The sequence below is a fragment of the Emydura macquarii genome, unplaced genomic scaffold (assembly GCF_026122565.2).
Source record: "Emydura macquarii macquarii isolate MOO-44397 ecotype Brisbane River unplaced genomic scaffold, CSIRO-AGI_Emac_v2 contig_729, whole genome shotgun sequence".
Classification (NCBI taxonomy): domain Eukaryota; kingdom Metazoa; phylum Chordata; order Testudines; family Chelidae; genus Emydura; species Emydura macquarii.
Window position 1 is genome coordinate 186,480 of NW_027130866.1, and position 26,220 is coordinate 212,699.

At 39.1% G+C, this 26,220-nt stretch overlaps 1 protein-coding gene across 4 annotated transcripts in view; it reads left to right on the forward strand.

The window, feature by feature from the left end:
- OPA1 (OPA1 mitochondrial dynamin like GTPase) overlaps positions 1 to 26,220 on the forward strand; it is a 70,239-nt gene that overhangs the window by 25,317 nt on the left and 18,702 nt on the right. For all 4 annotated transcript variants that reach the window (XM_067542812.1, XM_067542814.1, XM_067542813.1 and 1 more), the window contains 18 exons: positions 753 to 833; positions 1,311 to 1,385; positions 1,621 to 1,692; positions 1,795 to 1,894; positions 3,030 to 3,160; positions 3,849 to 3,921; positions 4,014 to 4,086; positions 4,576 to 4,691; positions 6,223 to 6,287; positions 7,008 to 7,084; positions 10,343 to 10,508; positions 11,101 to 11,253; positions 13,219 to 13,327; positions 13,705 to 13,784; positions 15,071 to 15,211; positions 16,767 to 16,883; positions 18,591 to 18,684; positions 20,249 to 20,359. In XM_067542812.1, coding sequence (XP_067398913.1) covers positions 753 to 833; positions 1,311 to 1,385; positions 1,621 to 1,692; positions 1,795 to 1,894; positions 3,030 to 3,160; positions 3,849 to 3,921; positions 4,014 to 4,086; positions 4,576 to 4,691; positions 6,223 to 6,287; positions 7,008 to 7,084; positions 10,343 to 10,508; positions 11,101 to 11,253; positions 13,219 to 13,327; positions 13,705 to 13,784; positions 15,071 to 15,211; positions 16,767 to 16,883; positions 18,591 to 18,684; positions 20,249 to 20,359 — 1,834 coding nt within the window. The remainder of the gene's footprint in view (positions 1 to 752; positions 834 to 1,310; positions 1,386 to 1,620; positions 1,693 to 1,794; positions 1,895 to 3,029; positions 3,161 to 3,848; positions 3,922 to 4,013; positions 4,087 to 4,575; positions 4,692 to 6,222; positions 6,288 to 7,007; positions 7,085 to 10,342; positions 10,509 to 11,100; positions 11,254 to 13,218; positions 13,328 to 13,704; positions 13,785 to 15,070; positions 15,212 to 16,766; positions 16,884 to 18,590; positions 18,685 to 20,248; positions 20,360 to 26,220) is intronic.

The window sequence follows — 26,220 nt, forward strand, 5'->3', positions numbered from 1 at the left end:
TCCCCTCTGTCTCCATCTATGGGCTCCAGAACAACCTCACCAGCCTGACACCCCCACACAGTGCCTGCTCTCCCCTGTCCCACAGGTCCAACCCTCCTGGAACCTGATTCACCCTGCCCCCCACTGTCCTTCTCTTGCATCCCGCTTCCTCCCCTCCCCTCACCTCCTTTACCTTACCCTCCTTGCTGGCGAGTCAAAGGCCTTTGAGTGATGGGTTTGTTTGTATTTCTGGGCCTGGCTGGTCCCCAGTGCCAAGAGGAGCTGCCGCGTTGGTTTCGGCAGGTGAGGGCCTGGCCACAATGCAGAGTGTGTCCTAGCAGGCACGCTGCACATGTCCCGAAGCAGAGCAGGTGCCGGCATACTCCCTCCCAGCCAGGTTTTCAAAAGCTGGGGGAGAGAATGGCCCTTTGGTTCCCCCATTGCACGTGCCTATTGCACGCCCAGGCCCACAAGACAGAAGCTGCTGCTGTGGTGTGGGCTTGTCACAGACTTAATTTAAATTCATGATTTCCATGAACTCCATGCCGAAATTATAGTTTTAGCCATATCTTATCAGTTCCAAGGATGTCTAAAGGATTTCCATTGAGAGAACTATCAATCAAGCACTTTTCCTCTGTAGTAAATTCCTTTAAATAATTATGGTAAATGTTAAAAACTCTGCTTTTTGTTTTTTTGATTTTTTTTCTGTATTGTAAATCTTGGTTATTAAGATTTTATTAGTTATACTTCTCTTCTCTCCTTCCTAATACGAGGTAACACTTAGTGAAGGTCCCCACCATGTGGCTTTGTTCAAAGACAGCTCTCGGGAGTTTGATCTGACGAAGGAGGAGGATGTAAGTACAAGAAATGTCTTGAGACAAATGTAATCTTGATCTCATCTTTGTTTGAAAAAATAGATGTTTGTACTGGTTGTTGGCCACTGAGTATAAGGATTAGCAGACTGTCGAATGAAGAGGGGTACTTTTGTTCAGTGTTACCCTATGTTTCAGTGTCATTGCTATCTAGATTTGAATGGCAATGAAGTGGGCATAATAAAGCAGGAGACTGAGTGTAACGACTCCTGCTCCCAGGTAGGCTACTGAGTTTTGAGAGACCTGGGCCAAATCAGTTAAACTCTCTGTGCTTCAGTTTACCAAACTCTAAAATGGGTATTCTGCTTACCCTGCTTCTCGTGTTTTGTAAAGAATGATCTCTGGATGAAGAATGTTGTATAGTTGCTAAGTCATTTTGTTTGCCAAGGTTGCTGTCCGGTTTTGAGTATTCAAGTAACATCTGCCTGAATATTATCCGACACCTTTGTATCAAAACAGCTGGCAGCCTTGAGACATGAGATTGAGATCAGAATGAGGAAAAGTGTGAAAGAAGGATGCACTGTCAGTGCTGAGGTAAGGCTCACCATATGTTTCATGCAAAGTCTCTATTCATAGCTCATTTGTACGTGTCCCGTCCATTATGAAGCTGTGTCCAATCAGTTTGTAGCTATTTCGAGATATTGTACCGGATAAAAAAATGTATTTATACCATAAAAATGGTTCTATTGTCAGTCAGCTTTGTCATCTGACCTCATTTAAAAAAACCTAATCCCATTGGGAAAAGCTTCATTCCAACTTTGTTTTACAGACCATCTCCTTAAGTGTGAAAGGTCCTGGTCTGCAGAGAATGGTGTTGGTAGATTTGCCTGGTGTCATTAGTGTAAGTATAGAGCAGTCAATTAATACACTCTTACCAAAGGAAAAAATCCTTTATTACATCTCTTTTTTTAATATATTCTTTTTTTTTTTTTTTTTTTAAAAGACTGTGACATCAGGTATGGCTCCAGACACGAAGGATACTATCTTTAGCATCAGCAAGGCCTATATGCAGAACCCTAATGCCATCATCCTTTGTATTCAAGGTACATTAGGACTCTATACAATAATCTAAATAGTATTTGCTAGTGCTAATTAAAACCTTGCAGTGTATTCCTTAGGTCAGTGGCTCTCAACCTTTCCAAACTGCTGTACCCCTTTCAGGAGTCTGATTTGTCTGGTGTACCCCAAGTTTCACCTGACTTAAAAAATACTTGCTTATAAAATCAGACATAAAAATACAAAAGTGTCACAGTGCACTATTACTGAAAAATTGCTTCCTTTCTTCTTTTTACCTTATGATTATAAAAGAAATCAATTGGAATATAAATATTGTACTTACATTTCAGTATATATATAGTATATAGAGCAGTATAAACAAGTCATTGTCTGTATGAAATTTTAGTTTGTACTGACTTTGCTAGTGCTTTTTCATGTAGCCTGTTGTAAATCTAGGCAAATATCTAGGTGAGTTGATGTAGCCCCTGAAAGACCTCTGGGTACCCCCATAGGTACACCTACCCCTCGTTGAGAACCACTGCTTTAGATTATTCATCAAGATTTCCAGAAAAATGACCCTGAACAGAAGTCAGTTCTTAATTACTCAGTGTGGTCTTAGAAAATGTTCTCTAGGTAGGGCATCTGAAATACTGTGGGAATTTGCACTGTGAGCTCCATGGTACACTCTGTGGTGTCTTTCGTTTTTTCTTACACTGGTGTCATTATCTGACCCTTTTGCCACTAATACAAAGGAAACTTACATTTTTATTACTTTTAAAATACAACCAAGACAGTGGTCGAACAGTTTAAACTCAAGGTTTCCCCAAAATAGTATTCCTAAGCTAACAGACAATGGTAGAGAGATTTTTATACTGAGAATTGTCAAGTACTTTATCAAAACAACATTTTGGTGACTAGTTTAAAGTCTTTGTGTATTTTAGTTTTGGTGGAAACTTATTTGCATCGTTAGTCACCAGGGGACAAGAATTTTCTAATGCAAAGAACATGTGCAAATTCACTCTGCTGGTGCCAAAAGCTACATCATGAGGGGCATTCTCTCATTAATATTTTTAACTTAAACCATTTGCTAAAAAATAACTGTAGTCCCACTGATCATTCAGCGTTCCATTACTATATATAGTAAAATAGCCCTTCAAATGGCATCTTTAAAAATCTTTTCAGATGGGTCTGTGGATGCAGAACGCAGCATTGTCACGGATTTAGTCAGCCAAATGGATCCTCATGGGAAAAGGACAATCTTTGTTTTAACTAAAGTGGACCTTGCTGAGAAAAATGTGGCCAGCCCAAACAGGGTGACTATATAAACCTTTTGTTCTTATGCCGCAACATATAGAGAGACACTTGTGGAGAAAATTGTGGTGCAAATACAAACATGAAAATGTGCTTAACTTTTTTGGAAGTATTTTAAAATAAAAGGAAAAGATGTCTGTTAGTGTGTCCAGTATAATTTTTTTATTATTTTTAATCTGTCCAAGTTTTTGCTTTTACTGACCTCTAATGTTTGACTTGGTCAAGTAATTTCAAACCTGTGCCTTATTTTCTCCATCTGTAAAATACATATAATGATATTTACCTTCCTTTGTAAAGAGCTTTGTGATATATGGGAGTAAAGTGCTATATAACTTGCTATTATAATTTGTTATTCTTTTAAGTAATATCCCAGACTGTCAAGAAAATGTTTTAGTTTCAAGTTTATGCAAGTCTAATAGTTGTAAGAACCTGCAGTCCAGTCAACATTACATTTCAAGTGGCTTTCCATCTTTTAGCTATTTACTATGTTTTTTGGTATTACGTTTTTCCTATATTTGTATCTTTTCTTTAATTACAATTTTCAGAGTGCAGTAAAAGCTCTAATCTCTTAAGAAAGCGTTAGTCCTACATAGTCTATCTTTATATATTGTTTAAGACATTTTAAAATTGCATTAATGAAATGAGAGTGTGGGCACAAGATCAGCATGTTTTTTGTACTTGTTTGCATAGATACAACAAATCATTGAAGGTAAACTCTTCCCAATGAAGGCTTTGGGATACTTTGCAGTCGTTACAGGAAAAGGTAAACAGAGTTTTGTGTCTGGTTCTTTTCTCTTTGTTGATATAGAATCAGTGTCTAAATGGAATTTTTGTGGCACTCTCTCCTTTCTCCAGGAAACAGCAGTGAAAGCATCGAATCTATTAAAGACTATGAAGAGGAATTTTTTCAAAATTCAAAACTGTTGAAGTATGTTGCTATTTTTAGTTTATATTAAAGTGAATCTCATCAATAAATGCTAGCATACATTCCTGTAGCTTAACTTTGTTGCAAACTTTTATCATGAAAGCACTGTGTGTGAAGCCTGCTAATCCTCAAAAGCTTCAAACATGCAGCTGTGCAGTCCAGCTTCGGTGAATTGAAGAGATTCTTCTTATTTAGCAAACTTACACTTGATATTAGGAAAGCAATGTGATTCATGCTGCTTAGACACTGAAGTCCCAGACTTTCCCTCTGGGATTGCAGGGTACATGTGTTTTTCTCATAATTCAAGGCGAACGCCACACACAATTACGTACACAAGGTATTTTGTGGGGAGAGTCAAGGTTTTAGGATAATGTTTATTCTCATGATAAATTGTTCTCCAGTATAGAAACCAAAGATTTATTCCTGGAGTAACAGCACTGAAAAGACACTTTTAAAATATAGCTATGTACATATGCATCTCTTTCTTTACAGGACGTGTATGCTGAAAGCACACCAGGTGACAACGAGGAACCTAAGTCTTGCTGTGTCCGATTGCTTTTGGAAAATGGTGAGAGAGTCAGTAGAGCAACAAGCGGATGCTTTTAAAGGTAATAATTTAGGTTTAAAATTTAATAGTCCTGAAGGCAAAGTTGGCTGCTGTCAAAGTTCTCCAATTAGAGGCTCGGGGCACACAATCACGTAAAGTGGAGCACCCACAGGGACTCGCATCTTGAAGAATTTCAGTTACTGCACGAGGTACTAATCCTGTCTTATGATATCCCTTTTGAAATGGGTGACATTTGTTTAGAAGATATTAAATCAAGTCATAACTCAGAGCTAAGTGTCAGTTAACTTTCTTATGTGATATTAATAAGAGGGGTACATTTTAATGGGAATATTTTTCTGCAATGAGTCAGGGCAGACAGTGGATTGGTTGCGGAGTTTTAAAGATCTTTCATAAACGTTATTTTAGCTGAACTTTTAGACACTAGATAGTTTAGGCCTAATATTTTACCTACCTTAAAATTGTTCCTGTTTGCCAGCCCCAAATGATAAATATTTAGGCAATTTTAAAATAGTCCCCTTGAACACGGGTAAATTAAAACCAGCAGTGCCCTTTTGTAGTTCTGTGCAATATTGTGCTGACTCTGTGCCAGTAATTCACTGCAGAACTCTGTTCCGAAAGCCGGGTTACCATTAATGATGCCAGTGCAAAGCTGCTACTGGGATGTTAGCTTTAGTTCTGCTGGAAGTCCAATACCTTATCTAGTTGGGGCAGAGGTGAAAAGGGGGAATGATTAAATTGGAAAACCTTTCTTAAGGACTTAGATGGGGCTTGGGGTCTTGTGCTGGCCCTCCATTGGAGTGAATTTCACCCACTGCTAGGACCTGATCCTATTGCCAGTGAAGTTGGTGGAAGATTTTTCCTAGACTTCAATGAGAGTACAGTTGAATCTATAGCTAGGGAACAGAAGGTAAGAAAGCACTACCAACAATGAAGAATTAAGAATAAGTACAGTTTAATAGCTCCTGTTGAAAATAAGAGCTTACAACATTAATTTTGAAATATTAAGAAGCTTCTTTAGAGCATCTGAATCATAAATTATGGGCAAAAAGAAAAATACAAAACTATTCATTATTATGAAACTGTTTTGATGGTGTTGCTTTTTCCTTTTTTCAGGTTCCATAAATGTTGTAGTTAGTAACCTTTTTTAAACCGATTGAGTAATTATGAAATGATAGTTAAAGTTACAGAGAAATCCATCTGCTAAATGTAGTTTCAGAGAAATGCATTTGCTTAACATTAAGCACTGGAAGTGAAAGACAAATATTAGAACAGCTTTGGATAATGCAATATTGTGAGTTATCATGTAACTATTGGTCACTAAATAGCTTTATGGTCAAAAATGCCAAAATTGATTCCCTTTCTGTGCCTCATGCCTGAAGAATAATAAAATACATGATTTTTCTCATTCACTTGGTTTATTTGAAACTTCAAATGCAAGATTGATTTTTCACAAATACATTTCATCGGAATTTAAAGAACTGGCGAGCCTTTAGAATAGGCAGGCATTCTGAACAGATTATAAAGGAGTGTTAATTAATGTATGTCTCTGATTTTTCTTTTTCTTTCCATAGCAACACGTTTTAATCTTGAGACTGAATGGAAGAACAACTACCCCCGGTTGCGAGAGCTTGATCGGGTAAATTGCGTTACACATTTACATGATATATTAGAAAATGTCTGTTAAGATTATGAATTAGAAACTATGGGTCTTATTCCCATTTGTACTATGGCTTCTTTACAGCACTCTGGCATTGTAAAGGGACCTTAAAGATGGCCTCAGTTACCTTTACATCACTTTTAATGCCTCTTTTGGCTACTAGAACTATGTAAATGGACCTTAGCATAAATGACAATCAGGCCTTATGTGATATGAAATCAGTCACTTCAAAAATTGTCAGCTGAGTCTTCACAAAACATAAGTCTGTTTTCAAATACATAGCTGCAGTTAGTTGATCTACTCGCCAAAATATCAAGGAATGATGTTTCTTTATAATCATGTAGATAATTGTTCTGTCAACTCTTCCTGTCTTCCCTGTCCTTGCAGGAAGACAGGATATTGACATAAATAAGGATCTTTTTCATTGAATCCTTTGCAGAGGTTCTTGAATATTTTAATACCCACCTTGCTTACAGGAATGGAGCAGTTGGGCAGAGTAGAAGGATAGCATAATATACCAGGATAGTGTGTTACAAGCATAAATGCTGGCCAGAACATAACTGGAAGGTTTCATTTTAGGTTTATAAACCATGAACAAGTATCCTTTTGCTCTTCATAGAAAATTACAGTCAAGACATAGTCAAGGTAAAGTCATCATCACAGAGTCTTCATTGACTTTCATACTTGTCTTTTGCATAGAATGAACTGTTCGAAAAAGCGAAGAATGAAATCCTTGATGAGGTTATAAGTTTGAGCCAGGTCACACCAAAGCACTGGTACAGTAACTATTTAGTTTCAAATTTATGCTATATGTTCCTCTTCCAAAAATGGATGAGGGGTTTTTTGTTTATATTATACATTTTTATTTAGATTTAAAATTTAAAAAATGGTAGTTATTGCCTAACCTCGTGATACAATGATTTCTTTTGTCCATCTGGAATGCATCCACACCTTTCCCCCATATCATGTTTCTTATTCTAGATCACCAAACTTGTGTGTAGTCCCTGGTCAATATAGTATATTCTTCTACCATCTAAGGAAGAATTAATATAACACACGTTAGACAGTTCCAGGAGTGAACATGAACATGCAAAGCAAAGATGATTTTAAATATTGATAATGACAACTATTGGACACATTCTTGTTAAATACGAATTTTTGTTATCCCCTATCTCCCTGGTTTGGGTTACCACCAAGTGTGTGGAGATAACAAAAGCGTATATGCAACCTTGAAAATATTAAGTTCTGTATCTACTTTGAGAATCAGAGATTTGGGGGTTGAAAGACAAGATAATTCTTACCCTAAAGTTGGTAAGAATTACCCTTAAGTAAGGTAAGGTAAGAAGTGAGGTAAGAAGTACCATTACCTGTCCCTTTGAGGATTCCCTCTAGTGTAGAGTCACTGTAGTACATCCTATCCACCTCGATTCCCAGTAAAACAAGTGTAGTCAGGGAGAAGAGAGCATAGCCCAAACATTACTACATTCTGGCTTCAGCCAACTTTGCACCTTTTACCTCCTAACTGCAGCTTGGTCACAGTGTAAGATCTGGACCAATACTCAGATTCCTGTTCGTTAAAGAAAACTATTACCTTAAAACAGATGTAGGCCCCTGAGTGTTTTCTGTGTAGTACAGTCTTCTGAGTTCATATTCTGGCCTAGGATCTGAGAGTTCAGTGCATTCCTTAGGTAATCTGACGCATCATTTAGATCCACTGTTTCACCCAATGGATCACGTGTGTGTGACGTACCAGTATAGCTATACTTACGATGTGTCAGGAGTTAGTGTCACTGCCATGTTCCAATTGTATTATAAAGAGCACTAGAGATGATAGGTAGGGCCCTACGAAATTCAGAGCCATGAAAACTCATCACAGACCGTGAAATTTGGTCTCCCCCATGAAATGTGGCTATTGTAGAGGGGTCGTGGTATTGCCACCCGTACTTCTGCACTGCCTTAGAGCTCAGCAGCCAGAGACCAGTGGCTTCTGGCTCGGCGTCCAGTTCTGAAGGCAGCACCATTGCCAGCGGCAGTGCAGAAGTGACAATGGCATGGTATGGTCGGGGCAGGGCCAGCCTTATTGGTGGGTGACTGTGGTCAGGGGGCACCGGCATCCCACACACCCCACACATAGACAGCCCAAGGTCCCTTTGAACCCTGAGCACTGTACCCATATCCGGGGAAGGGCTGGGCTGGGGCACCCTGGCCGAGGCCTCCTATTGTGCGCTGGGCTCCAGCTGCTAGTGAAGGTGCCAGGCGGGTGAGGGATGGGACCTTCTCTTCCCCGCCTCTGGGAACCTTCCCCAGCTGCAGGAAGCTTCGTGGCTACTAGCTGGGAGACCTGCTCTGAAGGCAGCACCGTGACTCCCTGCAATAGCCTTACAACCCCACCACAACCTCCTTCTGAGTCAGAACCCCCACGGCTACAACACTGTGAAATTTCATGTTTAAATATCTGAAACCATGACATTTAAAATGTTTTAAATCCTTTGACCATGAAATTTACCAAAATGGACCGTGAATTTGGTAGGGCCCTAATGTTAGGGAAACTTGAAACCTGGGCCCTAAAAATATCCTTGTGGTAGCCATTGAGTGCAGAGTGATATGCATCAAGTGATCAGTGCATCTGATGTGATAGTGACAAGTTGCTGAAGACTACACATTTTTCTGTCATATGTTAACATTTCCATTACGTCCTGTTAAGATAGATTGGTTTATCTGATGAACCAGACATTTATTTTACTGGCATGACAATAAGGAAGATCTTGAGATTGCAATTGCTCATAGTCACAAGACCCAGCCCCTCCCTGTGGCTCATTGAAAGGAACAAATACCATACCTGATGGTTCCAGCATCCCCTAAGCACAAGTATCATGCAATATCCTTACTCTCTGTAGTGGTGGTGTTCTTACTCAAATAAATGAGTTTGTGTGAATGATGAAGAAATTACCTTATTTTGAACAAAGGCTTTTAAGGAAACGATCATTTTTGCCAGAGACAGTAGTAATTTTTATTTACTGATGGCACATTTTCCAGAATTCTTTCCTACTTTTAAAATGCTTCCATTCTATTTAAGTTCCTATGAATAGTTTTACAAGCTTTGAAAACCTATTCAAGCTAAAAGCCTTTCCCAACTTTAAAGAATTGAGTGATTTCAGCCCCCTATATACTGACTTGGCAGGCAGAGGGTTTGAAGTTACCACAGCTTGGGGAGAATAAGGATATTTAATAAAGGTAGTGCAAACGTTTGAATTATCAGTATTCTGGTCAGATGGAAGGAGGGGGAGTGACACTTCTGAAAAATTCCTAAGTCATTCCTCCTGAGTTGGTATATGAGTTGGCCATGAGACTGCTGTGTGCTGAATATTTTAATGACAACTCTGTCCTTTCTAGCCCATGTAATGTTAAAACTTCCTGAACATTTTAATACAGTGTTGTTGTAGCCATGTTGGTCCCAGGATATTAGAGAGAGAAGGTAGGTGAGGAGCTGAAGATGAGCTCTGTGTAAGCTCGATAGCTTGTCTTTCTCATCAACAGTAGTTGTGCCAATAAAAGATATTACCTCACCTATCTTGTGTCTCTAAAATGTTTTAACATAACATTGAAAAAAATTATTTTGGGGGTTGAAGCATCACTAATAAAGCCTGTATTTTATTTAATTATATATTAACTGTTTTTACTACAACATAAGTAAGAAAAATGGTCCTTAGGTCCATAGCGACATGAGAAGCTAATCTGACAGGTGAACTTTGACATATATTCATGATGAGATGGACTTGCAGGCTGGAATCCTCAACTAGTTTCATCATTCATCTAGCCTGTGAATTATGGGTGAAAATTCCAGACAACCATCTTTGTTCATTCAGCAGAATGAGAGTAAGGAGAGGTTCTTAGTTTGAGGATTGTGTGTTGGAGATAGGAATAATGAAAATACAAAATGTGACATCTATTTTATCAGTCTGTAAAATTAGACTAACCATATGATTAGAACTCTATCGACTGGACATTATCATATGTTATACCTTTCAATTTAGGGAGGAGATTCTACAGAAAATGTTGTGGGAAAGAGTAGCTACGCATGTGATTGAGAACATCTACCTGCCAGCGGCACAGACTACGAATTCAGGGACATTTAATACCACTGTGGACATCAAGCTGAAGCAGTGGACTGACAAACAACTGCCTAATAAAGCAGTAGAGGTTAGAACTTCGTTAGCTGGATGCATTTTAGTTTTATAAATAAAAATATCTTTGTTTTCATATTTACAACTCTGTATTTTTCTGTTGAAAAGCCTATTAAAAGGAAGGTTAGGAGTTATAAGTAAATGGTTTGGCTCCAGAAGAGCAGTTCTTCTGATTATTATCCTGACTTCCATGCTCCTGACCCTTCCAGCCAGTCACTAGAAATTGGCAAACTATTGACATCCAGGTGTATATGCCACAAAAACCACTGGAAATTTAATTTGGCTATTCCACTAAATATTTTCCAATAAAAATCCCTCTTAAGTGCCAAAAAGCTGGAGGATAAATATATCTATACCTTCCCCATCCCCCGCCCCCAGAAGTATTCACCTTTCTGTTTATCTGTTATTGCTGCTTAATGAGCAAAGTCTAGTGTTAATTTCTCTGATGTGTGAGCCACAGAAGCAAATCGCTGAATTCTCATATCTTCTGTTCATTGATGAGTGCGTGTTGCTGTCTGCATGCTTGCAAGGTTGTTAATCACTGTAATACATACAGCTGTGCACAGTTGTGGACTGCTTCAGAAGGTAACTTTCTGTTAATTTTCTAGGTTGCCTGGGAGACTCTGCAGGAAGAATTTTCTCACTTCATGACAGAAAAGAAAGGAAAAGAGCATGATGACATCTTTGATAAACTGAAACAAGCTGTCAAAGAAGAAAGTATTAAACGACACAAGTGGAATGAGAGAGCGGAAGACAGCCTGGTATAGTGTACTGTTCATTCATGACTCTCTTTGTTTTATTTTATTTTATTACCTTTCATGGATCAGCTCCCCCTCCCCCCCAACATCCCATAATCTCACTGTTTGGGTTTCAGAGGGTTTTTCTGTGCCCGTGGATTACAACCTGAAAATCACATACACAAGTAAAATGAATCAATATTATAAAGCCTAGCAATGTGTTAAAGGAATAGCCTTTACCTAACCTCTGATAGGCTGGTTCCACGCTCCAGTGGGATTCCGTGTTGATTATGACATGACGTTGTATGCAGTGTTGTTGTAGCTGTTAGTCCCAGGATATTAGAGAGACGAGGGTGAGGTCATATATTTTATTGGACCAGCTTCTGTTGGTGAGAGAGACAAGCTGATCCATAGGTTTCTTGTATACAGTTGTCTGATCAGCTACAACAATGGAACCCTACAGGCAACTAGATACAAGAAACCCACAGATCGCCACGCCTACCTCATAGCTCCAGTAACCACCCCAAACACGTCAAGAAATCGCTTATCTATAGTCAGACACTCAGATACCATAGAATATGCTCAGAGGAGAAAGTCCGACATAAACACCTTAATGCACTCAAAACCACCTTCACCAAACAGGGACACTCCACCAGAGAAGTAGATCGCATCGTGGAATGGGCCACGCAAATACCCCAAGAGAACCTGCTTCAATACAGATATAAAACCTCCTCTGACCTTGCACCCTTAGTTGTCCTCTTCTACCTCCCACTGGAACCCATACGGGGTATCATCATCAAACAACAACCCATACTTGATAGGGGCCCCATACTGAAAGAAATCTTTCTTGAACCCCCACTTCTGACCTTCCAACAACCCCCCCAGCCTCTCCAAGCTCATCCTCAGAAGCAAGCTCCCCACAGCCCAGGGCCCACCAACTCAGAGCAGCACCAGACCCTGCCAGAGCAACAGATGCAAAGCGTGCTGACATATCGTCACTGCTACAATGAGCAACAACCCCCCCCAACACACCTTTCAAGATCCAGGTGTTCTACACATGCCTGTCACTGCATATGGTGTACCTCATTCAGGGCACTAAATGTCCAATAACAACAATGTGAGTGAAGTCTGACAATCACCGTGCTGTTGGATGAATTTGCACGTGAAAATGACAAAAGACAAAAAACACCCTATCACCTGTGGGTGAACACTTCACAAAGTGATCACTCTATATCTGACCTATCAGTCCTCGTCTACAAAGAAACCTGCACAACAATTGCAAAAGACAAGCCTAGGAGTTTAAATTCATAACTTTGGTAGATACTAAAAATCACGGACTTAATAGAGATGCTGGATTTATGGCATTTTACAACCCACGAACAGCTCCCATATCTCCAGTTGCCTTCTCCCTGTGACTGGAGGGGGGGTTAATGGGTCACTTCACCTTAAATGATCCCTTGAAATATGTCTGAACTACTTATGCCAAACAATCTGTTCCACTTTGTGTTTAGCTGTGACACTTGTGAGTATGTTTCCCAGACCTGAAGAAGAGCTCTAAGTTTGAAAGCTTTATCTCTCTCACCAACAGAAGTTGGTCCGATAAATGATATTACCTCACCCACCTTGTCTCTCTAATACTTGACATTCCACATGTTGGTCTGCTGTCAGCAAGAAACAGCAACATAAGGGGCTGAATTTCAGGGCAAAACATTGTTAGGTAATGTGCACAAAGTTTTCCTTACTGGCATAACACACCGGGTAAGTGCTGTGTCCACACAGATTTTCTAAACAGCATATACTGCTAAAACTGAGCAGTTTTCAGAAATCACTTTTGCGTGTGACTTATTTTCATTACAAGAAACAACGTTCTAAGTTTTTGACTTTTTTGGTTGCTATTTCCTGTTCTTAAGGTAGGTTCTAAATAACGTATTTATTTGGTGACTAAAAAGATGGGCTGTAAAACCTAATGTTTGTTGTCTGCATTGCCAGCGAGTGATACAGCACAATGCCTTAGAAGATCGGTCAATATCTGATAAACAGCAGTGGGATGCAGCTATTCACTTCATGGAGGAGACTCTCCAGGGTCGCCTCAAGGACAGTGAGTGCTCACACTTTATATTCTGTGATAGGAAAAGTTGTGTGTGCAGTGACATGTGTGTGTGTGTAATCACAATTACATCATGTGTGTGTGGAGCACGTTTCTGACTTCACCGATGATATAGTACTAGCAAAGTTCATTAACATTAATGAAAGATTTGTCTAACTCCCCTAGACTGCTTTGAAAATCTCAAACATCATTTTAAAAAGTGAATGTAAAAACTTTTTAATTATTAAATTGCTTTGCGGGTTCCATAAAACAGGAATTAGAAGTCCATTTTTTTATCAGACTCCAGGTTTTGGTTCAGTAGACATCTTTCCTGGTACTGTAGCATGGATTGTACTCAGTGATATCTAATACCTTGTTTCCTTTTCTAGCTGAATCTGTTATTGAAGATATGGTGGGTCCAGACTGGAAAAAGAGATGGCTGTACTGGGTAGGCCGCACTAAAGAACAGGTAAAAGCAAACACAAATACTGGATGTCTTGCAGCTGCATACTCCTGTTGTGTGCATGGTGATTATTAATGACTACATTTTAAAAATATGGACCTGTGCACTCTAGTGCTATTGCCCCTGCCAAACAGGTATTGTGTATACAGTTTGCAGCCTCCCAATATTCATTTCTAAGCTTTGTAAATGTTAGCCCAAAGGGTGGGGTTTCTTTTTGAGTTATGGCATGTGCTTAATATAAGAGATTGTAAAACTGGTTCCCTTTGTACTTTATTGGCATTACGTTTTTACTTTTCAGTCATTAAACTGAACGTTTGTAGTAATGAGGAGAGTTCTTCTCTTCATAGATAAACCAATCTGTAAGCAGGGCGTTAACTGATTTAGTCTTTTGCACCACACAGTGAAGTATTGCAGGATGCCTAAATGATGTAATTTCAGTAGTGAGTACAGTATTATAGCTGGCACACTAGTGATAGCTACAATAGCTATAGTTAATATTGCCTGAGCATTTCTATTCTAACCCAAGTGAGAAAATTTCTCCCACTGAATTTAATGTGCGTTGGGTCTCTGCCCAAAAGGGTTTTTTTTTTTTTTTTTTTTTTAAATATCTACATTTTCATATAATACTTTTACTACATAGGTATAACTAAGGTAATTTCTTAGAGAATTAATCATATCTTATACAGTAAAACCAGGTTTAAAAATGAATTGGGAAGACCAAGTGGCTCAGAGAGCAGGGTTCCAAAAGGTGCTCCACTCTCAACTGTGCTCAAGATCAAGGATGACTCCGAGATCTCTGGTTCTGTGAGAAAAGTGAAGGTTGGATAAGGAGAGAGATGGTACTTGTCTAAAAAAGAGATACCAGGCTTTGAAGTTACAGTGCAGCTAAGAGCTGATTTGAGACTACACAGCCAAGGGTGAACAGAGAAAAAGTTGGGACTTGTTGATTTGGGTGACAGCCACATAGAAGTGATGGACAAGTGATTGTGTCAGCTAGCTGGAGTTTTAAATGCAGAACTTAATTAAAATCAAACAGTCCAGGCGGCAGACTTTTTGTCTATATTGAGTATATGATATATTTATTATTACTACCTACACTACTACTGCTTAAGGGTTTTTGTAATCTGGCCTAATAGCATAGCCATAGTATCCTGTACAAGTTGAATGACATCAAGCTGGGGTTCTTATCTTTGTGGCTATTCACACAAATGGTGGTGCTGTGAAATTACCAATAAATAAATTATAAATAACGTGGGAATGTCTGTGTTTGAACTGAACCTCTTTTATTTAAGAATATTCGCAATGAAACAAAAAATGAACTTGAGAAGATGATGAAATGCAATGAAGACCATGCAGCTTACCTTGCAAATGATGAGGTGACAACTGTCCGAAAGAATCTTGAAGCAAAAGGGGTAACAGTGGACCCATGTTTGGTAAGATGCAACTTTGTAGCAGAACATATGGAAGCAGTTGTATGCTCTTTCTAGCTGTGATTAAAAAAACCCTATCTAAATACTGAACTTGTAATCCAGATGTTTCAAAAGAAATTACATGAATGCTTGCATGCACTTTTGTACTGCCTATTTGTTGGCTGTCAGACAACTGCAGTACAGCACTTTTGGATTTGACAGCTCAGAGTGGAATCAGAATCTGCTAAGCAGATACTTTTGCCTGTGATAGAGGCCCTTATTGTGGAATGTCTACTCCTAAAGTATTGTTATCCATACAATATATAGTGAAGGCAAATCTTCCACAGAGGACAGAGGAATGATTAAGCATATTCTGTGTTATTTATGAAGACTTTATGAATTGTATTTAATTGTATGTGCAGTTGAGTTTGACTGGAGTTCATCTTTTTATATCCATGAGATGAATCAGCCAGAGGATGAAGTTAACTCTTCCAAAAGGGAGCATCTTTCTTCAGGGGACTGTGTCACTCGGGTTAAAATCCTTTGGAAAATGGTTTACAGTACTACCCGTGTACGGCTCTTAAAGTAATCAGGCCCTTCATTTCATTAAACGTGCAGTTTAAAAATTAGTTATACAAGAAAATTCAAATATTGTCAATATTAGGTACCTGGAGATTTTCTTTAGCAATGCGTTGCTTTTGTAATGACTTTGGCCCCAATACTGCAAAATCTTACACATGCTTAACTTTACTACCATGAATACTCAAGCTAAGTACATAATAATAATACCTAGCTCTCATACAGCTCTTCTCATCAGAGGTTCAAAGCTCTTTGCAAAAGGAGGTAATAGCATTATCCCTTGTTTAAAGATGGGAGAAACTGAAGCGCGAAGGTGACATGACATGACTTGCCCGCCAGCGGCAGTTGGAAACAGAATCCATTTCTTCGGAGTCCCAGAACAGTGCTCTATCTACTAGAACACAATGCTCTGATAAGAAACCAGAGTACATGCATAAGAGTTTGCAAGATTGGGGCCTAAATAAACCTAGTCAAGAAAAGTTTTAAATATATATAGTTTCTTCATAAGTCTGAGGCCCACTAATATACTTCCCTAAACCCTTTTCTGGCTAAAAAGGAAGTTAACTAATGTATGCCATTCAAAGTGCTTAATCCGTTGTGCTCAAATGACAGTCTTTGCAGAGTATGACTTGTAACTTGCTTTTAACTCAGAAAAACTGTGTGCCATTTAAAAATGCAGACAGTGTCTTCACACAATAATTTTAAGCTTCTGAGAGGATGTTGCAAACATTGAAGAGTAGAAATATAAATTCGCTATTTGACAGAATCCTTTCTAATGTTTGCCCTGGATTCAGTTAAGATGTTAATTATATGCTGTAGCTTTGATTAATTTACCAGCTGATAACCACATAACATTTAAATGTATACAGCATGAAAGGGATTGTGCAAATTAATTCTGAACCTTTTTCTTGAAATGAAATGTGATTATTAAAATACACAAAATATTAACTGGACCGTGCTTATACAGTTTATCCATGAATTTTAACCACTTTGTTCTTAGATCAAAGACACGTGGCACCAAGTTTATAGAAGACATTTCTTGAAGACTGCTTTGAGCCACTGTAATCTCTGTCGAAGAGGCTTTTATTACTACCAAAGGCATTTTGTAGACTCTGAGGTAAATTGAGGAACACATGGATACGAGATTTTGGGGAATGCAAACAGTCTCAATGTCTACAGAGATCTAGCCAAAAAAAATTAACTCTCTTAAAATAAGTCTGTTTCTTTATATGCTATTAAATGTTCAGTATGGTATTTATAATCCTAACTGGCTATGTCTGCTTTCAGTGGACAAAATTCCATTAAGTGGTAATTCCATAAAATGTCCACTAGATGTCAGTCATTAACTAAGCATCTATTTCCCGGGCTGTGTAACGCATTCAGTGTGTTATGACAATTTAATGTTACAACAGCCTCTGTAGACTATTGGCGTCTTGCTGGTATCCACTTATTTGCCCCCACTTCTCCCATTTATGTCTGCTTTCCTGATTGACTTTTAGATTTCAAAGCTGCAGTACAGGAAAAGCCTTAATACTAAGGAAAGAGGGTTTTCTGAGGAGGGGGTGGAGGATTAGTGTTAGAAACAAAATAAGGGTTAATATTGGCACAATAGAATATGGGCCATATGTAAGTAATTTTCATTTTTAATAATCAAGCACAGAGCTAGCAATCAGCCCGCCTCTATTAAACCTTGATATATCAATGGAACTGCCAGTATTTGTAAATGAAAGGTTCAGAGAGAAATGGTCATTTTGTTCTGATGCAAACCGTGCTTTGGAAATCTATTTTTGATCCTGATAATGGACATCATCCCTCAAGGTTTGGAAATGGCTCAGCACATATCACCGATTTATACTTAAAGTTATGGGATGATAATGATTAAGAAAATGTCTGAAATGTTTAGAAAGCCATGCTTTGTAACTTGATGTATGGTTTGTGTTTGAAAGGATTGACAGTTTGCGCTCAGTGCTGCCTGCAGCAGTACAAAAGGAAGAGTTTGCTTTTTAGGCTCTTTAATCAGTGTGTTGAAATAAAGGAGAAACTGCCAAAAAAGCTAAAATAAGAGTCTCCCTCTGACTAAAGGGAACGAATCAACCTACATGGTATGAAATCCTCCTTGTCCCTATCACTGAAGCCTCTCACCAGGACTGCTGTGGTCTGGGCTCTGTGGCACAGGATGGGGTCTCAGAGAGGAGCTGGGGAGCTTTCACCCTGTGACACCCTGCATGCAGTCAGAAATACAGGCAACAAATCCAGCTGGAGATCGTATATTAACTCCTCCTCTGTGCTACACCTTCTATGAAGCTGGAGCTTCCAGTGGACCTGGGGCTGTCTTCTGTAACTACTTGTGCAGCCCCTAACTCCTACACTCTCAGAAATTTTCGCCAGGCAGCAAGACAAAGTTTGGAGTATGCCTGTTTCCTTCCAGCCTGTTTCTCACAGGCAGTATAATACAGCCCAGAGAGCACCATGTGCACAGACCCAGTTTGGATATAGTGCATGCAGGTCACTTTTTTGTGCTGTCCCTTCATAGCCCTTTCCACTGGAGAAAGGGGAACAACTGGATGCAGGAGGAATGGGAGAAATACTTAATAAGGCTGGCAGTGGCCTTTGGCATAGGAATTTTGGGTATGTTTCTTCATCATGTACAGCACATCTTTTCTGCATTTCTTTGCATGAGTTAGCATGTCTGTGTGCTACAGTCACTATTTTCGAGAGTGTATGTCAGAGCAATTCTATTTAAGGAACTACACAGTTCGTTGAAACCCACACAGGGAGGGAAGGAAAGGCAGCACTAACATGTTCGTTCCTCTGACTGTTACAGCTCGAATGCAATGATGTGGTTCTGTTCTGGCGCATACAGCGAATGCTGGCGATTACAGCAAACACGCTGAGGCAGCAGCTTTCAAACACTGAAGGTGAGGCTTATAGAGACTTCCCTGTTTGCAACATAGTGCTAATGTCGCTACACTTCTAGTGCTATCCCATCCGGATGTCGCTTTCAAGTTCCTTATAATGGAAAGATGGCTTTGGTTTCGTGTTTTGGTGGGTGATGAGAGGTCAAATATCATACTGGGTCACTGTAGATAGTATGTTAAATATTTTAAGCAAGGGAAACATCCTACCAACCACTATTTTCAGGTGCTAGCTTGTTATACAATGCTGAAAAGGTTTATATTTGTTCTGAGCCAAGCAAGGACGATGCAGGAAGAAATGAGCACAAGTGTATGCAGTATAAAAAATTCTCAGTAAGTAATACAGGGAGAACCATGACAAAACCTGAGTCTGGCCTTAGGAGATTATCACAACACTAAATTATTTGGTTCCAGAGCTGGAGTTCTCATTTCACCGAGATTCCTCTTGGAAAGGGCGTCCTAAGGCTGTTTGTTTAACATTTTTATTTTTTCTGATCTTGATGATGGGTATAAATGAGCCTGTTAAAGCTGCCCGGCCATCATCATGCTGATAATACTCAGCTCTTCACCTCTCCTACTTCCTGCACTGTAAGTTCTCTTAGCTTCCCAAGCATCTGGTCTAGATGAGAACTAATTGGCTAAGAGTGTGCCTATGTAAAATAAAGGTGATGGCTGACCAGCCTGAGGGAATGGTGCAGGGAACATCAGATCCTTAGACTTCAGTAACTATCTAGTGGTTCTTTTGGATCTTCGGCTGCTTTTGAATGCCCACATAACAGTGGTAGTCAAGAGTACTTTTGTTCACCTTCACTGATTAAAGAACTTGAGACTCTTTCTTCTGAGCATTTCATACACACAGCACAATATCCTTGTACTCCACAGGATTCTAACAGCCTTCCTTGGAAACAAGTGATTGTGTTCTGTAGAGTCCCTCATGGTTTGGTACTCTGTATTTTAGAGACAACCTCTCTTTATGCTCCAACCCAGGACTGGAGATTAGCTGAGCTATTGGAGATGACAGTTGCTATATTTGTACCCCTAGAGATAGTCTGCTATGTGGAGGGTTTGTTGGTTTTTCAGGGCAAATGGCAAGGTTTATCTGTTTGCTCAGGATTTCCCTGAGAGGCTGCTTGAGGATAGTCTGTGGCTCATGGCTGGGAGTTCATTATTAGTAGTTGTCATGGCGTTAACTGATTAATGCACAATACGATTTTCTAGGGAAGACAAGGATTTGTAGCTGTGTCTACATATCATGTTTTATATATAAATAATTAAGTTCAATTAATATTTTAATATCAAATACATAAGGTTTTTTAAACCTGTGGCAAGATTGGCCTGAGAAGCTTAATTCATTACTTAAGTTGTTACATGTGAACTCAACCTGCCCATACTGACCCAAAAGTTTTACAAATACAAAAAAACAGGAATTTCTTTCTTTAGGTTTTCCATTCCCCTTCCCAAAAAAAAAAAAAAAAAGTATTTGCAAAGAAAGAAAGCACATTCTTTATATTTTTAAATACTTCCCTATCAAAGAATTCAGCACTCTTTTAAAATGTCTTTTCTACAGTCAGACGTTTGGAGAAGAATGTAAAGGAGGTGTTGGAGGACTTTGCTGAGGACACTGACAAGAAGGTTAAGTTACTAACAGGCAAAAGGGTCCAGCTGGCAGAGGATCTCAGTGAGTAGCTGTTCCACTAGTACTTCACTAATGACTTGAAAAGAGACAAATAATGCCACTGAGCCTTTTATCACAAGAAATTGTGATACCTATTTGCTGACAATACTAAATGTTAGTACAAATCCTAACCGGTAGGCCCAAAGGTTTGGGACTTACCTGAAGTGCTGACAACACTGTTCAGTGCTGGAGGACTGGTGTACTGTTTAAGGTGGCATCCTTCTGATGAAACTGTAAACTTAGATCCCACAAACATGTGTCATGGGGCTGTCAGGATGGAAGGTTTAAGATCTCCTGGCTTTTTCTTATCAGGGAACAGAAGCTACCTTTACTTTTAGGTTGCTTAATGCTTTAGACTGTAATAGATTCTGGGATCGCTTCCTGAAGCACTCTACCCTGTGTTATTGAAGCAGGCCTTTTAAATACGACATGGCAAGGTCCTGGTGTCAGAGAAGTGCATCTTGCTGACCTCATGGAAATCTGTTCCGAATTGGCCTAGTTATAAACTGATGACAATTGCCATTGCCCATCTGTGTGTCACACAGCACAGTTTGGATTTTTTGGCAGCAAACCAAAATCCTTCAACATTTCCTGAGCCCTATGCTCACAGTGCCCCAGTATCTCACTCCCGCAGCCTATGAGCAGAGCAGAGCAGAGCCTCCAGAAGGAAGGACAATATACTGTGCAAAAAAGGCTGATCACACAAGTGAAGATCACGTCATAGTGCACAGGCACCAAACTAAGGTCACAGGAAACCTTCATTCTGGCACTGCCTAACTTCAGGTGCTGGACTTCGCAACTAAATCACTTTCTTTTAACAGCTTTTGTGTAAGAAGTGTAGGGTGGCAGGGGAAGCCTAGCGTGCTGGTCAGTGGTGCCTCCCCTAGTCAGGCAGCGCGTAGGGGCGGTGTGAGAGATGGCCAAGCGTATAACTGCTGCCATATTTTCCTAGTATGTATATGTTGTTTTTCTTTAGCAAAAGGTTATATCTGTTATTTACAGTTCTATATAAAATAAATTCTTTGTGTACTGTAAACTGTAAGCTAATTTGATATCACCAGTTTGTATAATTGCATGGAGAACCTATAGTGTTATCTGTAAGTTAAAAGTATAGATAATTTCCTATAGAAGGAGTTGCTGTAGTATTTTTAGATTAGAGAATGAAAACTTTCATAGGCTGTTGAAGTGGCGTAGCCAGGATCTTTTAAAATCTATTTCTTGATCTTAGCATCTATGTGAAATAGCAGTGAGCTGGAGGTGCATCCTGGTTGTTGGCACATGGCTATCAACACAAAGTATAAGTATTGCTTCAGAAGTCCTGTGTCAGTCCTGCTGTAATATTACTCTTCAAGTAAAATGGGCTTTACTCAGGGCTTGCCCAGGTTTTGCCTCTGTGCCTTCAAGCTGTGTAAAGAAAAACTAGAAGTAATTTGGTGTTTAAGCTACAGGGTAGAGTATGGGTGTTTAATGAAGAAATGATCTTTATTAGTGAGGAGTCTTGTTCATTTTCTGTTGTTAAATGTTGTCTTCTAAATACTCGTTTTGCTGCTTTGATACCTATATATTATTTTCTTATTCGCAAAAGTTCCAGATCATAGCATGAGTCTTTGCTAGCACTAGTTTATCCTTCAGTATTCAGTGCTGTAAAGCAGATACTGTTTATTTTCTACAAAATACTATTTATGTAAAACTATACTGCTTAGGAAGTTTGGTAAATTAATGCTGCAAACAAGAAGAAAATTGAAGCCTTGAAGATGTGATGCTGGCGAAGACTCTTGTGTATCTCCTGCATTGAAAAAGAGATGACTGTTAATGTTAGAAATATTACTGGGGGGGAAGCAGACCCTGCTGTTGAAAATCAATAGGCACAAACTTATGTGCGTTGGTCATGTCAGGCATAGAGATGGAAATAACCTCAAGAAAGTTATCGTGGAAGTAATGGTGGCGGGTCATCGTAGTAGGGGACAACCAGCGAGGAGATGGATAGATGGGGTGCAGCAGATCACTAGAGGTCAGCTGCTGAGTGCTCAAAACTAGCAGTGGATCGAGAAGGCTTCTGAAAATTCTGCTATGGTGTCACCAATGTTCAGAGATGAATCAGTGGATTTTACTTACTTACATAATACTCACAAGTGAAAGCAAGAAGTTATGAAAGCTAAGAATCTGGTAAATCAGAGAGTCATGCTAGTGCTTAATACTGTCAAATATCTCTAGACCATTCTGGTTTTCAGTTCTGTTCACTGAAAGACACAGCCCTTTAGATGATGTTTCTTGCCACAAGATACCTAAAATAGAAAGCAAGACTTCCAGTGAGAGAAGGATGAATTGTAGCCCTAGCAAGCTTATATATTATTAATTCAGTACATGAATATCAGTGGCTATCCAGTAGTATATATTCAATACAATAAAACATAGCCACCAAAAATGCTGCTGCTGCAGTGTGGTTCTTGTGGGTCACAGACACTAACCACAAGTGATGTTTTTTTATTAACTAATCTTCATCCAGTGCACAGTTGCAGTGAAAGATGATGTATGCTGACATGTTCTGTTTTATTGTACCTTTGGGAAGATTTTAAAACCATCAGTGCTTGGCTCTGCAGTCAACTCAGAAACATTCTCCTCACACTCTTGTGCATGCTTTTATTGCTAAGTGGTACTAATTTGATGAGCAGATGATGGAGAGAAGATTTCTTGTCTTTCTCCTTAGTGTGCAGAGAGTGCTTTTCTTTGTTACAATTTTCATACACCTGAGAGACCCTTCGGATAGCACCGAGCATTGAAGTCTCAGGAGGACCTGCAGGTAACCTCTTCCCTAGTCAAGAAGTGGTCATCAGAACTCCACTACTTCAGGAAAGGAAATCCTCATTCTTGCAATCCATACTCATTACATGTTTGTATTTTAATTCACCAATTGAGATTCAGCTTCCTCATTGGGAGCTCTGCTTGTAAACGAAGTCTAGATTATTTGAATACCCTGGACATGTCAGGGCTTGTCTCCTGATAACAAAAGTCAGGCAGTGTTACTATGCAACATCGATTTTTGAGCACCAAAGCACTGGAAGCGTTTTACTGTTTGTTTGTTTTTTGCCCTGAGATGCCAGTTGATGGCATGCTAAGTATTCTACCTTCAGTGACACAGCCTCATAATGAGACTGCATATAAATCACAAAATTCTCATTTGATGCATGTTTTTGTTGTATTAATTCTAACTCCTGGAATGGTATTTTTAACTCTACATGTGAGTGTTTTGTTAATATCACTCAGGCCCTAAATCTAACACTTTCACAGTATATTACTTTCCACATATTAGTATAGACATTCCAAAGCCTGTTCATAAACTGATTCCTTAAACAGCTTCGCACAGACTCTATAAAATATAACCAGTACTGAAGGTTGTACTAAAAATCTTTGTAGGGAGGAATAAGTGTGCATGTATGTGCTCACGTGTACATCTCAGTGTTATAACAACTCATTTCAGAGAAATGCATAATAATTGTAGTATTCTTTGGAATGTAAATAGTGTTCAATGAATAATGCCAGATGAAGGGCAGTAAGAAGTCCTAGGACCAGAAACATCTGGAAGAAGCGGGTAAAGAGGGAGAAAAGTAATGACTGGGGGAAATGTGATTTAATATATTGACTTTTTTTTTATAAGTGCTTTGTATACAGATGGATGTAGAAGTTTGAGTTGTTACCTTAAACAAAACACTAAAATTATTTGCTACTAGTATGTCACAGATTTTTATCTGTAAGTACAATTTTAGACATGTTCATTATTTTGCATAATATTTGCAAACAGGAGAAAGCTGCATGGGTCATCTAGGCCTGTCCTGTTTCCTGTCTAATTGGGCGCTTACGACACTTCTGGATTACAAACTCAGCAGTTGGTGGGACCTGTTGTCAACTCACTTGTTCCCTAACTCCTTTACAACATGATTGCAATGTGTCGTGTAGATGGCACCCCACCTGTGTTTTGTAGCTTGACTAAAAACACATCCAAATCTTTGGCCTATCTGTAGGATACAATGGAAGTCCCATCTATGCTAAAAAATACAACCACCTTGTAATTGAGTCCTCTGACTTGTTTTTATTTTAGTAGTTCGCATGGAGCCCAAGTGGCACAACAGTAAATTTCACTTATGAAACGCAGATTCCATAGTGGCCATTAGAATCACAGTGGACAGCTGGTTAAATCTGTCCTTTATATACAGGATCTATTAGTGGTAGGAATTAAAGCAGTAATGTTTAAAAATGTTATATAAAGTAAATTTTGCACTCATCAAAGTGCACCTTGTCGGTCTCTTCCTTCCGCTGTCGCCTTCATTTTTAAGTCACGGCTTTGAGCTAGAAAGGACTCCTATCGCATATGTTGGTAGCAAAGTAGAATCTCTACTAATGCCTAAGGCTGCAGCTACACACAGAAGGTTTGTGTTTACTGATGAAGTTCAGGCTAGATTTCTGCTGTTTAAATAAAGAATAGCTGACATACATTTATCTTTACGGTTACAGCTTGTAAACGGGCTAGTCTGGCTATTCTTGAATAGAATATGTAATCTTTATTAGGTTTTACTTATACATAGTGATTTCTACTGCATTTCTGCTTTATTTGACCTTTCATCAAATTAGTTAATGCTGAACACTTCAGTATATTGTTTCTCTGTTGGCCTTATTGAATTTTGTTAAATTCAAAAAGTGAACAAATAACTACTCCGAATGTTAAAACTGTAGATCTGCTAGTCTATTTTTGTTGTTAGTCAGTCAGTCCTGTTGCCATCGAAAAGCTTTCTGATGACATCAGTAAAAGTGGTAAGTCATTGTTAAAGGGTGGTTGGTGCAGGCTTTCAGACCTTTTTGCTGGTTTAGTTACAAGAACTGTGTATCTGTGCAGTGCTATTTTCCAGAATCAAACCACAGATTTGTATTTTATATGGAAAAAAATTGCAGATGAAGGATTTTGAGCTTGCACTGTCATGCAGAATTCCCTGAATGTGCTAATTTATTTACTAAAACAAAATAAATGACAACGACAGACAGATCTGTAACTGTACAGAAGACTAATGCTTTGAGGGAGGCTTTCATTTTACAACAAAACTCTTCCTGACATAGATGCTCTTTGCTGTTGAGCTTCCCAATGAACTGTGTCCCAGAAATATTTAGCTATTTCAAGAGTTCCACTCTGTCCGACTGATTTCTCGTAGAATTTCAGTCAAAATAATTTAAAATATAAAGGGCCTATGTAAATTTCCTGAATAACATGAACTTCACACTGCAGCTGAGTTGTTGTACAGCTTTCTAACACAAGATGGCAACTCTGGCCTTTGTGGCAGCGCTCAGAAGGGTTAGCAAGCAGAAGTAGTGCCAGGCCAGGCCTCTCGTCTCTGTTTACTACTCTTTACTGTTTGATGCCTAAGCATCGTCCAGGCAGCAAGCGTTTGTTTCCTGGCTGCCCAGCAGCGAGCATGTGTTACTCGGATGTGAGTTTGTTTCCTTTGGGAGGATATAACACTTGTCTGGGCTTGCCTCTCATTTTCTGCTCTCTTGCTCTTTCTTACTCGACAGTTTGCTTAGAAATGACGGTGGAGATTTTTCCTCTCTCTTAGTTACATGGCCAAATTCTTAATGACAGCTGGATTGCAAAGTTTGGCTTTACGAAACAATTTCAATAAGTAATTATTGTTATAAATCAACAGAAAAAAATTGTACAACTCTTTTGGAAGATAAACACACAGAGCAGTCCATGAGGTCTTTTTCACTTCCGAAGCTCTGCAGTGGACTATAGATGTTTATTGTAGTAGCATCCACAATATGATAGGTGCTGTCAATGCAAACAGAAAAATATGGAGTGAAATCCTGGCCCCGCTGAA